At 41.7% G+C, this 15,320-nt stretch overlaps 1 protein-coding gene across 1 annotated transcript in view; it reads left to right on the top strand.

Annotated features, from left to right (window-relative positions):
- LOC128899905 (chloride channel protein A-like) overlaps nt 1-14,364 on the top strand; it is a 78,032-nt gene extending 63,668 nt beyond the window's left edge. Inside the window, 3 exon segments of the mRNA XM_054180135.1 lie at nt 10,706-10,799; nt 11,771-11,866; nt 14,149-14,364. Of these exon segments, the coding sequence (XP_054036110.1) occupies nt 10,706-10,799; nt 11,771-11,866; nt 14,149-14,364 (406 nt within the window).
- Nucleotides 14,365-15,320: the final 956 nt, after the last annotated feature.

Genomic DNA, 15,320 nt, shown 5'->3' with positions numbered 1-15,320 from the left:
CTGCATGGTTACCCGCTGGGGATCAAGATGAGATCACCAAACACATTTTTATATGGGTGAACTAAATCTGAAGCTGTTATCTTCCCTGGTTGAGTAAGCAGTAGAGACTAAAAACAAAAGCAACTACTACAGAAAATTCCTTGGCTTTAAAATTGTTGAAGAGGAAGCAAACTGTAGCTGAGAAGCAAGTTTCCAAAACAAAGATCTCCTTAGAGTAATGATTCTGACACTTTGCCATAGGCAGAGCTCTGTGCATGCCTGGGAAACCCTCACAGAATTCAGTTTGAGAAATGTGTGGCTGGTGAGCTTGATGGAACAGCACTGATGGGGATGATTGACTCATTTTGTGCAACACAGAGGGATGAGGGACTAGCTTCCCCCCTCCACTTCTCCCACAGTAATGATGATTCTTTCAGATCAGAATAAAACAAGCTATTCTTTTGCACTGCAGCTGAAATGCCTCCCCTGTCTCCCCACAGTGACTGCTGGAAGGGAGCTGGGCTGTTATGAATGTGTCAGCCCAGAGTCTGCTGAGAGCTATAAATGTCATGCCCTAAATGGCATGCCCTGCTGGCTAGGTGCAATTCATTCTTCAGAGAGACCTGAGGATAGGACCATTGCCTTCCTTCCCAGAAAGTTTCTGCCAGAGACACTGCGTGAGGCTGTAAATGCATATTGAGGAATTGTTGCGAGGTCCCCTGGCTCTCTTTTGCCTTGGCTGCTCTAGTCTGTGGCTCCAGATTCTCTTCCAGTGAGAAAAGATAGAGTTATGCTTCTGCCTAATTTCTGTGAGACCAAAACTGCAAAAAGAGCTATTTTCCCCCCCCCCACTTCCACTATGTTACAGTGTACTGTTGTAGGGCCATTGTGGGGCAATGAAGTGGTTCTTTGACATGATGAAGAGATTAAACACATCATCACTTGTGTTTTGCTGCTCCTTCTTTGCCAGAGGTTACTTTGCAGTGTAATCACAGTAAAAACAGCAGACATGGAGGATTTGAGGAGGAAAAGCTGTAGGTAAAAAAAATCTTATCCCTGGCTGTGGACGTGGCTGGGATATAACGTGGAGGGTGATGACACCTCATGGCCATCAGCCTCATCTTTGCTACCATGCTGTGCCTCTTCCATGTGTGTGACAGCCACGTTCTCTCTGATTTCTTCCACCCAAACAGATGACAAACTTGCTCTCTGCTTGGGTGCTTTTTTTCTGAGATGCAGTTTATCCCTTTTTATATGTAGGTTTCCTGCATATTTGTGACTGACAAATACCATGTTCCTCCCAGGGACTGTTCTGATGTTTGTAGCTTTTCTTGCCTTTACTTTACTACTGCCAAGGAAAATGAAGGAACAATGTTTCCATCCTGCAGTTAAATCCTCCTGGTATTCACTGAAGAAAAGCAGGTGGATGCTGGTGTCTTGTTAGGCCAGCATCTGTCCCTTCCATTTCCTTTGAGGAAGTGGTGCTGAGAGGCAGAAGCTGGAGCACTGCCCAACAATCCTAAGTTCTCTCTTGAACACAGCTATGGGACAGTTTTCCTGGAGAAACGACTGGGCTCACAAATAGCACTGAGTAGCCTCTTTGGGCATTTTACCATAACAAATAAGCCATTCTGTTCATGCCTGAACCTCCCAGATCTGTGCCACACAGAGCTCTCCTGTGGGAAGGCTGAAGGTTGGATTCCCTGGGTTTGCCTTTGCACCTTTACCTACACAGCTGTTAGCCATTATTCTGCATTTTGCTGGTGCTGTATTTTAGCTGAAGGAATTATTATTATTCTTTTTAATTTTGCTTGATTTAATTTGATTGGGGGGGAAGGGGGGGAAGTAATTACGTAAACCCCACAATCTCTCTGACTGCAAGCAGACTGTGCAGAATGTATCTGCCTAAGCAGAAATGGGTTGGAGCTTGGTTTTCTGCGACTTCAGTACAGGATGTGACATTTCTGGCATTGTGAATGCATTTTTTTTTTTGCCTGTGGTTTTTTTCACCTAGGAAACATCATCTCTTCCCACCCATCAAGTTGACTAAAACGTCAACGTTTGTGGGCGATGGAAATTGTTATTTTCATGCCAAAAAGAAATTTTAATAAAAACATTGCAGGCAAAGTTGTCAAAAAACCCCCCTTGTAGTTTGCCATGTCTGTCTGAACTGGTTTCTTACACGTTTTGATAAGCTATAGGGGAGTGTGGTGGCTACGTAATTGCCCGAGTCAAACTGTGCTTGTTGGATACAAGCGAAGTGTTCAGGGTGCCATTTTCAGAACAAAGTTGGACATCTAAAAGCCTTTAAAACCCAGAACTTTGTGCTCTAAATTAGCAATAAATATGTTCAAAAGCTGTGGTCTTCGTGTTACCAGAGCTTGGACTTTGAGAACAGCTAGTGAGTGAAAGCATGGCCTCCCACCTGAAGACATTTCAGAAGGTCAAATATTCAGGAAAGCAGATTTTATCCATCTTAGAATAAAACCTAATTGCTTCTGAAACCTTGTTCTGAAAGGAGCTGTGCAATAATGTGAATGGGTCTAAGTTTTGTGAGCTTTCCCTTCAAGCTGTCCAGCTGCCTGAGCCAAGCTGCATGGGCTGGCAGAGCTCAGCATCGCTGCTGTGACAGTCCTAGGGAACCTGGTGGGACTCCATCACTCACACACAGCTGGATGTGAAAACTGACTTCAGTAAGGCTGGGAGCACTGGCAAGAATGCCGAGGGTTACATCTTTCCACTTCAGAAGCTTCAGAGAAGATATTAAACATCCACTTGAACGAAGTCCCTGCTCTAATTCTTGCTCAAAGGATGTCATATCTAATAGAATCGAGCTGTCAGAGAGCTGCACCTGAGAGAAAGATTTCTGCCTGAGGTTAGTCTCTGATACAGAGGCAGAAGGACTGCCAGCGGAGGGAGCCAAACGACATTTCTAGCTGCAGTATTTATTTTGCTGCTGGCTTTTCTGTGCTGCACTTTGCACTTCCTTCCTAGCAGGAGGAAGCCAGGTACAGAACAGTGTGCACTCATAAATCTCCTGCCCGATGGCCCTGCTATCATTGCACTGCTTGTGAGCTGGTATGGGAAGGGAGATTCTCTGCTTTCCACCATCAGAAGAGATGGTAGAGCAGCTGTTCCCAGTAACAATAATGACACTATTGCTGAGACAAACATTTTTGTGATGATGCATGGGAACACTAAATCCAAACCACATTGTTTAGCTAATGCATGCTTTCACTCTGCTAAAGGCGAATGTCACATAACTGAAAGTAAATTGAAGAGATCAGAGTTTAGAAAATATGACAAAGTTGAAAACTTAAAGCTGTATTGCACAGTAACATCCTTGAGCAGAGAAATCATTGATCCAAAGTGGTGAGTATTGTGTATTTTATAGCAGTTTATTAGGGATGGCCTGGCCTCTGCTCAGGCCAGGGATCAGAAACCGTCGTGCGTCAGGAATGCTTTCTGCCGAGCACTTTGGTAAAACTGAGCACAGCATGTTGATATGTGCTGTGGGGAAGGAGATCTAGCATTGCAACACAGCATGGATATGTCAGGCTGCAGGTATGGTTTCTGGTATTCTTCTTTAATCTGCCCTCCCAGCCGGGACTAACGAAACACTAGTCTCAAAGCGTCTGTGTGCGCACATGTGAAGAGTCCACAGTCCACACACTTCTTTCACAGAGCAGTACCTTTATGTTTCTTAGCAAGGGAAGCCCCTGGTGTCAGTAGGCAATATGTGGTAAAACAGCCTAGGGACAAATGGGAAGTTAAAGATGAATTGTGACCCAAAACATGTAATTCATAAATTAATTACTGAGCTTAAATTACTTTACTACCTCAGTATTGCAACAGCTTTGCTGCTGGCACTCTTGAAATCACTGATACAGGTTTGAAAGTTTCTTGGAGAGCCTTTTCCTTCTGGCACTGTTGAGGGAAGGTTGCTAAGTTTAGATCACAGGAATGCAAAGTTACTCAAACAGAGAAGTCTGCAAAGTTCATGCAATATATGGAGATAAAAAATGAGGTTTTGTTTCTTACTGGAGGATCACAGACAGCTTTCCCCCTTCCTCTTCCCCATGGCTTTGCTATAAGCTATAGGCAACAATGATTCTACCAGGTCTGGATCAAAGCTAGGAACACCATTGGCAGTGGTTTGAAGGCTGCATCTAAGCTCAGCCAGCAGAGAAGAGAGAAAGGGGAGGGGGAAGTGTGTTAGAGACTTGAAAACTATTTTTAGGTGTGCAGACTAGGGAACTGACAGCAATATCAAAGTGCTTTTGTGATTACTTGGTTTTCGTGTTAGAGGGTAGAGTCTGTCAGCACATTGTTTGTTTTTACTGTCTGGACTCCTGCTTTTGAAAAGCTGATCCAGATAATTTCAATGATACACTGTACAGTGATCTTGCCTATTAAAATAAATGGAATCCAGCACTTTCAACAACAGCCCTTGACGTTCTGATCCTCCCATGTATTGTCAGAGTGCTGGGGCACTCATGAATTACACAGATGGAGGAAGGTTTATAGAGTCTGTGGCAGTGGTTTTATTTTGTACCCCAAGTGTGAGAGTTTTCTTCCAAAGAACAACATTATATGATACTTTTAAAATTAGTAGGCCTGTTTGGCCATACCAATAATTGTGCAGGTGCTGTAGGACTTTGTGACAGAGCCCTTTGGAAGGAAAGCTGGAGTGTTGCAGAGGCTGTGTGCTAGCTTAAAAAGCCAAATTAAAAACGTATGCAGCCTTGCTGCAGCATGTGGGTGGCTTTTAGGCAAGTGCAGAGTGTTGTTAAATGTTGAAATCAAATATAGGCATAGGGGAAAACTGGTGTGTGAATGGAAAGACTGATCACATACTTGTCCTGTCCTTTAAATGTGTGGTAGGTTCCTCTGAAACTCTGCCTAGTAACAAGCCACTTTGCAGGGAAACCCAAATCTGATCCTAAGTCTTTGTCCTTTCCTAAAGCTAGCCTTTCTGTAGGTCTGAAATACTAAGCTTGCATTTACAATTTAACAGCTGCCTTAGCATTTTCATTTGGAGGCTGTGGGCTTACTGTCTGCTCCTTCACCCTGACTATGGTGCCCATAAAACCAGAAAGCTGGCAACTTAACTAATGAATATTAACCTCAAAACTCAGAACTGAGGTGGAAGAAATTCCTCTTTTATGGGTCTGAATACTGAGGTACAGTGATTAAATATTTATTCAGGATCCTTTGAAAGGTGGTGGTGTGGAGAGGATTTGATCTTTGCTCTCGAAACCCTAAGTCCAGTACTTGATAATGGCCTTTTTATCATCTGGGAGGTAAAATGCCAAAAATTCCTGGTTTCAAGAACAAAATATTAAGTAAGCACTAATGATTTAGGCTGCCTAACTGGAAACAACCCTGTAACCCTGAGATTTCGCTATGTAAGAGGCAGATTTGGTAGATTTTAAACCAGATCCTGGTATGTGATGGTCCAGTCTTCATCTAATGTCTGGCTCCTTATATGCAGAATACCCTTTTTTAAAAATCAGATAATAAAAAGCACAATGCTACTCAAAGTCAGGAAAAGTGCATTTAGTGCACTAGAAGTGTTTTGGAAGAGTTAGGTGCTTCAGCTAGAACTTTTGGTGAGAGCAGAGCAGTGACCAAATCCTGCCAAGTCCTCCAAGCATTCCTTTCATCTTGAGTGCTGTGAAAGTGGAAGGTGCAAGACACTAAGTCTTAGTTGCAGCAAGTTTGCAGACTTGTTGGTATTATAAAATAATTTGCACACCAACAAGGTCTTAGGATGAGGAAGGACCATGAAGAGTTTCAGAGTTCCTTACCTGGTTGTCTTTGTGTGCAAAAAATTAGTGGGTGCTGTCACTGGGTTTTAAATATTAGAATAGAATTAACCAGGTTGGAAAAGACCCTCGAGATCATCGAGTCCAACCCACCACCCAACACCATCCAATAGTGCCAACAAGTGCCCCATCCAGTCTCCTCTTAAACACATATGCCTGAGAGAAGCCCTGAGACAGTAGATTTCTAATACATGGAAGGGAGATTTACTTTATTCTGGTCAGAATATGTTACTCGCTGACCCTGGCTGAGTTGGATATTGGCCTGACCATCAGACATGATCAGCTCAAGAATAAAAACAATGCAGGTAGGATCAGCCCCAGAATAAAAACAATGCAGGTAGGATCAGCCCCAGAATAAAAACAATGCAGGTAGGATCAGCTCAAGAATAAAAACAATGGAGGTAGGATCAGCCCCAGAATAAAAACAATGCAGGTAGGATCAGCCCCAGAATAAAAACAATGCAGGTAGGATCAGCTCAAGAATAAAAACAATGCAGGTAGGATCAGCTCAAGAATAAAAACAATGGAGGTAGGATCAGCCCCAGAATAAAAACAATGGAGGTAGGATCAGCCCCAGAATAAAAACAATGCAGGTAGGATCAGCTCAAGAATAAAAACAATGCAGGTAGGATCAGCTCAAGAATAAAAACAATGCAGGTAGGATCAGCCCCAGAATAAAAACAATGGAGGTAGGATCAGCCCCAGAATAAAAACAATGGAGGTAGGATCAGCCCCAGAATAAAACCAAGGCAGGTAGGATCAGCTCAAGAATAAAAACAATGCAGGTAGGATCAGCTCAAGAATAAAAACAATGGAGGTAGGATCAGCCCCAGAATAAAAACAATGGAGGTAGGATCAGCCCCAGAATAAAAACAATGCAGGTAGGATCAGCCCCAGAATAAAAACAATGCAGGTACTTTTGGTGGATTAATTCAGGAGAAATAAGCCCAAAGCTTTTGGAAGCAAGCTAAAAATGATGCTTTGGGTTCTCTAATTCTCTCTCTTTCCCCCGCCCCACTGTGCAGCTATTTTATCCATTTAATTTAGCCCCGAATGCTTTTGCCAGTGACATCACCTTTTAATCTGTTCACTTGCAGCTACTTTGGAGCTGCAGCTCCTTTTATGTCACTGCCCCAATATTTAGAATTTGCAGTTTTCTCAGCTAATTGGCCATCTTGACAAGACCAGTGACACAATCAACTGTCAGATACTTTTCATTCCTGACTTCCATGCCAAATCCGACATGTGGATATTGGGATAATAATGCGTTATCTTAATTAGGTGTATCTTCATGATGCATGCTTTATAACAGATAGAGCATATGAAACTACTACAATGCCTTGCCAGGGTATCTTTGAAATGAGATTCCCTACTTAAGGGTTTTCTTCCTTCTTAAATAAATAAAGAGTAAACGAACAATCGCGGAGTCCAAGTCTGAATCCTAGCACTTCCTGTTAAGCCTCACAAAATAGTGCAAGAAACATGTTTGGTCTGCTTTCTAAGGCTTGATGATGTGATAGGAAGGATGTTGTATGTAACATCAAAGAGTGATGTTGTTATACCTCTGAAGCATGACTTCTGGAAGTCCAAGTGAAATAATGTATGCTCATTTTTCCTCCTGAATAAGGCAGCTTTTAGTAGGCTTGGATTCTTATCAGAAATGTTCCAATGATTTCCTTCATTGTGTTTGCATGTGCTTTTATTTTTTGGACTAGCCAAATTTCTCTCACACTTCCCAAAGCCCTGTTAGGTGACTCCCTGCTGGGTTTAGTTAAGAGCGGTGCCGAGCAAATTGCAAGCTGCCAAACCCAGCCAACAAACCACTGGTGATGAGAAAATGTTTCTGCTCTTTCAGCTCATTGTGAATGTTGCTGGTATTTTGGTTATTATTATTATTATTTTGTTTCAATCCCAGCCCATGATGTTCAAGTAGAAAATGGTGAAGTCTGGGCTATGGACAGAACAGTGTTCTGGACCTGAGCATACAGTGCCTGGCAAGAGATCAAGGTACATCATAACTTGCATGTATGGACTCTGACATCTACATGTTCATGTTAGCATTAAAGTCTTCAGACTATTTCTGGCCCAGTGATCACCCTTGAAATTGACTTCTTGGAGCTGTACCTGATAATCTTGGAGCAGAATTTAGATCTCTGTACACAACACAACAATTACAGACCTCTTTGTGAAAGGCCATGGAATGTGACTCTTTAGAGGGCCCTGCAGAATCAAGTGAATAACGCACCAAAGGTAATTTCCAGGGCATGACTGGATTCATTTCTTCTCCATGTCCTCTGCTGTAGTGAATATATCATGACTACACTGTGCTTTCTCCCCTTTCTTCCTCCAAATGTAGGAGGAGGGGATTGTGCCTGTTACAGCACGCTACTCTATACTACTCTTTTAGTGTATTCTCATGATTGACCTCAAACCTAAGTCTTTTAATTGTCTATGTGACATCTCCCTATGCCGGCTTGCATGTGACAAGAGGCTTAGGGTAAGCAAGTAACTTTTCCAGGAGGGAAAATATGAATCCAGAGTGAAGTGTTTTCTCAGTGGAGTCCTTGGCAGTCAGATCTGCTGCAGTGCTGTGCTCTCCTTAGTAATGTGAAAGAGATTTCATATTACCAAAGGCAGTCAGAAATTAAATTGAGAGATACAAAGATTCAGTACTTGTGAAAGAGACTGAATTCCTTGTTTGTCCTGTGAATGGAATGTGCTGGTAAGGAGGGGGCAGGTTAAAGGCTCCTAGTATTTATTGCAAGATTTTCCACTGATTTTCTTCAGCACTGATATTTTTCCACAAGTTATATTCACACTCAGGCCTTCACCTGTAGAAGGATGATGCTTATATCCCAGCCTCAGGCATCTTATTTAGAGATGCCATTGAGAACCTCAGATGAGAGACCTAAAGCCACATCTGCATGAACAAATTCTGGATTTCAAGACTGGATCTACAGAGTGAAACAGGTGACTATTTCAGGAGAAAAGGAACTGCTCTGCAGTGGCAGTCAGCTCATGGGAGGTGGACATTTCCTTCAGATGTGTGTTCAGATTTGAACTGAAATGCAGAACTAGATGCTCCCAAAGTATCTTGGTTTTAAGTTGGAGAATTACATAAAAGACCCCAAACATGTGAAACTCCATTTTAATATACTACATGGGAAACTAGTTAAATGTTACCTTTTCAATGGTTTTTCATAATTAGTTTACTTTTTTTTTTGCTTCCCCCTATTCTTTACAGTTTTGACCCAGCTTCATCCAATTCAGGACAAAGAAGTATACAACAGGGAAGAGCAGACTGTTTGGAAAGAAAATAATGAAATGGCAAATAGCCTGCTGGTCAGGGCAGCCAGCAGGAACCAGGGGGATCTGGTTGTTCAGATCCCTGTTTATCCAGCATGGAATCCCTCCAACGGGAGACATTCAGACGCGCTATACGTAGCCACTAATGTGCTTGCTGTGAAGGAGAGCGTGGAGAAAGGGCTTGAACCTAGTTCTTCCATATCCTGTCCCTAGGGAGGGCACAAACCACCAACTTTTGGATCTGGCAGATGTGCCATCATGGTGTAAGTCCTCTGCTGCAGAGTGCTAATCCTGCCTTGAAGCAGACTTAATCTTTCCCAGGAGATACTGTGTTAAAACTAGTCAATTCCTGTCACAAGGTCTGGGTTGAGCAAACCAGTATTTTTGGATACAGAAATATTTATTTGAAATGTTCCCAGCTCATACTTGGTGTTCCAGTCACAGAAGCCACTTTGTACCTAATTTGTACTGCTTTGATGCCCTAATGAAGATTGTGTGTCTGCTCTCCTCTGGGTCCTTCAAACACATCATTCAGCAGTGTGTTGCACATCTTTGTACTACTGTAGATGCTCCCAGCTGTAATCACAGTCCAGGACTCACACAATGCTAAGGATGTTGCAAGACAAAAATCTTTGTGGTTGTCACCCAAGGTGTTTGTTTTCTAAATATAAATTAAAAGTCTGGAGGTGGATATTGGGGGTGGGGTAGTGAGTGTGTGGGGAGCAATGAAACACTAAGATATGAACCATCATTTAAAATGTATTCCTAGCCAGGGCTTTATATGTGTAGTGCAGAAGGGGAGAACACTAAAGAAAGGTTTGAAATGATATAATAATTGATAAAGGTATGCATTTTCACATGACTAAGACTATTAAATGTCTTATTGAACTCCAAGTGTAGGCCTTGAGAGCAAGTTTCATGGATGATTTAAAATGTGACATGAACTTTTTGCAGATCTTGTGTTTTAATGTAGATGCTACTTAAGAAGGATGTGGGAAAGAAGAAAAGCCTATCCATTTATATTCAGGTAATTGTATTTGCTTGGTATTGATAATGTCTTTTTAGATGCAAACTAGACAGTACATGAACTGGTTCTGCCATGCAGGTTGATACAAGTTAAGAAGAACATGTAGGATTAGGTGATGTTCATTAATCTAATTTATAGAATACATAGAATACATAGAATAAACCAGGTTGGAAGAGACCTTCAAGATCATCGCGTCCAACCCATCAACCAATCCAACACAGCCCAAACAACTAACCCACGTCACCAAGCACCCCGTCAAGTCTCCTCCTAAAAACCTCCAGTGATGGCGACTCCACCACCTCCCCAGGCAGCCCATTCCAATGTGCAATCACTCTTTCTGTATAGAACTTTTTTCTAACATCTAATTAGCCAATCCTAAACCAGAAAACACTTGTGTGATGATGCTTTTGAAATTTAGGAAGGTGAAGCATGTGCTGAACCCACTAAAACCCTAGAATCACAGAACTTCTCAAGTTGGAAATGACCCAAAAGGATCATTGAGTTCAACTCGCTGTTCCTCACAGTGCCACCTTATAATGAATGTAGTCTACTTCTCTAACCCCAGGCTAGAGCTCTGCATGCTGCTGGAGAATGAGAACATCTTTGAACCAGAGACAAATGATGAATCTTCTTCCTCCTCTCCTCTCACCTGTGAGAAGGTAACCTCTTATCTCTCAGTTCTTTCCTTATTTAATCAGCCTGTGTATTGGCTGATTTAGGATGGACTTTCCATCAACAAAGAAATGATGTAACTTATGTGATGGAGCTAAAAGGATGGTCAGGTACAATTTAAGTTAAAGGATGACCAAAGACCTTCCAGGGACAGCTGTCATAAACTATAAAGCCAGTCTGGAAATTTTGCAAGATTGCTGGCAAACAACTTCCTTGCTTAGACTGTTCCAATCTCAACCTCTCTATGGATAGCAGAATGATTATAATATTGAATTCTGTATGGTTAGCACCTCTCTGAATGACGAGTGTTTATACAAGCTGTCAAGCTTGAGAAGCATATAGCATTCTTCCCTTTGACAGATGACTAAAGGGTTTTTAGGGGTAGTAAACATTAAGTGTGGTAGAAGAAAATCGTGTGTTAGCAAGGCAAGACTGGTAATGTAGTTTTGAGCAATTCATACAGGCACAACTGGAAAGTCATCAGATACATTACTGAAGCTTGGTCTACACATGGGAATCCATCTGGCAAAACAGTATTGGAAGCAGCAGGGCAATTATGTATGGGAGGAGATGCCAGGATACAAATAGGTGCTTCTGTGGAAGAGGGCTGGAGCTCAGCTGATGGTTAATAGCACTTTTATTGGATTGTTCTGCCCTGTGCTATCAAGTAATTACCACTTACCCTGTGAATTTTCACAGCATGAAAGACCTCACCCCTAAGCCAATTTAACTGACATTGTCTTAACAGATACAGTTATGCTAACGGGGAAAAAAAATAATCTCTTTGTAAGTGAAGAGTTTTGTTTTAAATTGCTAATTTAAGCCTTACTGGCAAAAGGAGTTCTAAAGTTTGGACAAGATCTGCCATTGTAGCTCTGCTAGAAGACTTCTTAAGCATCCAACTAGAAAGCTTTGAACCTTGAAGAAGGAAAGAGAAATAGATTCTTGCCTCTTCCAGATAACAGAGGAGAAGCTGCCCACTGTGTCACGCCTGACCAGGCTGCTGAATCGCTACACTACAGATCCCCAGTATCAGCAACTCTTCATCAATCTGGTAAGACTGAAGCCAACTCTAAAAACAAACATTTCCTCCATGAACAATGTGTTTGTTATATTTCCTCATTTGTTTATGATGGCTGTGTCAGCCGCACTGATTTACATAAACACTGCCAATCCTGGGACCTTACATTCTCAACAAAAGTAGCTGAGTACAAACAGCATTCCCAAGTTTTAATTCATTTTGTATAAACATAACAGATGTTGATAAAATGAGCCAAAAAAGAAAATACAACAAAGGAGACCATTTTCAAGGGGGCTTTTGATTAAAATACATTCCAGATTGACAAAATGATACAATGTTAATGGAATAGATCATTTAAATGTCATTATTTGGCTCCTATAGTCCCATAAAGCAAATATAAAGCAACACTTTGGAGATTTTAGGTTCCATTACTGTACAGTGCCTATACATCAACCTATAAATAAAGCTGTATTTCTTTCCCCTTCCCTTCCCCCCCATCCCTACTATGACCTTGCCACACTTGTTTCCTAAACTCAGTATTAAAACACTGGGCCTAAAAGCAATAATCTGTTTGGTGTACTGAACAAGGCCTAAAACAAATATGTTGTAAACAAAATAAGTGTAGTTTTCACCTCAGTGAATTTCCTGTCTACAGCATTGAAACTGAGGTGTGAGGGGACACACATTGGGAAATTGTGGCCAGAGAACCAAACTCAGATGGGTTTTATTTAAAAAGATACAATATCTGCTCTTGTTTACTCATCTGTAAAGACGATGAGTTTGAGATCTAGCTAGTCTGAACTCCTTGCTTTGAGAATAGCTAGAAGGAGGGAAAAGTTATAAACCCACAATGCTTCCAATATTCAGTATCTAAACTGGTTTATGAGTTACCTTTTAAGAGATGGGGAAACTGAGATGGAGACAGAACATGTGGCATGAACATGACAGCTCAACTGAGACCTAGGTCAGGGGGGCCGTACAGCACTCATTTAGGTTTCACACTCATCCCTTCCAGCAATTTGTTGTTATCACTTGTGAAAGATCCATTCCTGATATCCACAGAAACATCCACTATGAAATTCTTAGGTGTAATGACTTCCTGTGGCAGTGAGTTCCACAGCAAAATTGCATGTGATACAGAAAGAGGAAACAGTTATGCCTTTGATTTTTTTTTTTTCTTCTATATGTCATTGAATGTTTTGTCAGACCTGTAAATGAAAAAGGGAGAGAAGATGTGTCTTTCTACATTGTGGACTTATTTGTACTACTTTATCATATCATAGATATCAATTTATCATCTGAAGCAAAGATGTGGTGTGGAGGGACATGGTTTAGCACCAGAATTGGTAGTTAGATAACAATTGGACTCTATGATCTGAAAAGTCTTTTCCAGCCAAAATGATTCTGTGATTCTATGGTCATTTCTTTGTTTCATTTTTCCTCTGGGGAGCTGTACACTTGGGAAGCATAATACACCTTTGTCAGATCTGGCTGAGTCATAAGATGGACACCATCCCTGGAGGTGTTCAAGAGGGGATTGGATGTGGCACTTGGTGCCATGGTTTAGTAGTCATGAGGTGTTGGGTGACAGGTTGGACTTGATGATCTTTGAGGTCTCTTCCAACCTTATTGATTCTATGATTCCATGATGTGAAAAGTAAAAGCTTAGTGAACACCAATACAAGCTGTAAAGACCAGCCTGCCTAACAATAAAATGGTCTTTAGTTCTGTTCCCATGCAGAAAGAGTTGTAGCCCTCCTAGTTGTCAGTGATGGGAGTTTAGCGCTTGCAGTCTCTCTTCTTCTCAGAGTAGTATGATTGTTTTCTCTGTCCTCTTCCTCACAGTTTATGTTTCTATGTGGATTGACTTTTATAAGCATTTACTGCAAAATATTACAGGATGTCATAAATGGTTGTGTAATGAGAGAGCAGCTATAAAAAAAATCTTAGGACTTAAATATTGGGGTCACCGACTATTTCCAACTAAAAACCCAGACCATATCAATGGAGCTCAACTTTGCTTTTCTAAGCCTGTGAGATTTGGGTACATTCCAGTCATAATAGTTTATTTAGAGTGAACCTGATGGTTTACCAAAAAAGAAAGTGTTCTTTTACTATGGTATTTCCTGATGTTTTAGGTGTAATTGGTGATGGGGAACAGGAGAGAACTAATGTTCATACTGGCTGCTGTCCCTCAAGCCTGTTACCTCTCTCGGCATGGCCTCCTTCCTCTGCTTTTCCTTCTCACCCCTGTGTCAGGGGTGCACTCAAGCTTTTGTGTTCTCCCTGTGCCTTCTCTCCTTGCCTTACAAGAGCCATACATAAACAAGTCTGCAATGTCAGTCCAAGCTCATTTCTCACGGTAATGCACCTATGTCATCTTTTGCACCCTGGGTCTGTGCCACCTCACTGTTGATGAACCACTGAACCGAGCGGTTGGGGTGATCACCAGGAAGAACCTGACGCCTTTCACACTGGAGTTGAGGCTCAGGACCCAGCTGGCACCACAGAGCCCTGATGCCCGTGGGTAGCCACAGATATGTCCTTAGGCTTTGTCACTTCTTTTGAGCCCATGTGTTTCTTCAGGAAAAAATAATCAGAGCTTTTCTATTTGATCCCTTCTGGAGAAGTGATGCTTAAATGCTGTTGCACCTGGACATGTGGGATTGTAGCCCAGAGCTATGCCTTTTCAAAAGGTTGGTGATTGCAAAATTCACTCATTTAAATGCTTGTAAGACATAGTAAGAATTTTTGTGTTTCTGACATATGTACATAGGGTTTGGACATGGCACTTGAAGCCATGGTTAAGTAGTCATGAGGTGTTGGCTGACAGGTTGGACTTGATGATCTTTGAGGCCTTTTCCAGCCTTATTGATTCTATACATAAAATTGGACGTGAAGGATGGATATCAAGGATGCTTTTGTCACACTGTGCCTATACTTCACAATGAAGAAAATGTCATAACCCTTAGCAGCAGTTATGTGGTCAAAGCCTTTCAGTGAGGACTCAGTCTTCAACCTCTGAGCAGATGCCTGTTAACAAGGAGAATGTTCCCATATCAACATTTTCCTATTGAAAAATGTATGTTTACCTGAGAGGAAAACCTGTCTAGAGAGAGGTGGACAAGTGAAAGGAGCAAGGGATTAGCCTTTCTTGCTGTCTCATGTGTATTAGAATTGAAAAGGAGACCTGCATGTAAGAGAAAGGTATTGACTGTAGGCCCCCTGCCAAATTCCCATCACACTTTGATCTCAATAAAAGAGACCTGACATGCTGTTCTGTTGCCTGCATTTATGTCAATTTCAGCAGCTCCTCGTATGGGCTCTCTTTCTCTCCTTCTACTTGATACAGGAACATTTTTAGTTAACATCATGTGCAGTGAGGTATGAGGTAAATCCTTAATGATGAGGAAGCAACATGATAAATTGTGGGGGCAGTTTTTGTGTAGCATTCACCAGCTGCACACAAATGAAATAATTCTTCATG

Source organism: Dryobates pubescens, chromosome 3 (assembly GCF_014839835.1).
Source record: "Dryobates pubescens isolate bDryPub1 chromosome 3, bDryPub1.pri, whole genome shotgun sequence".
NCBI classification, from domain to species: Eukaryota; Metazoa; Chordata; class Aves; order Piciformes; family Picidae; genus Dryobates; species Dryobates pubescens.
This window is presented reverse-complemented; position numbering and strand designations above follow the sequence as displayed.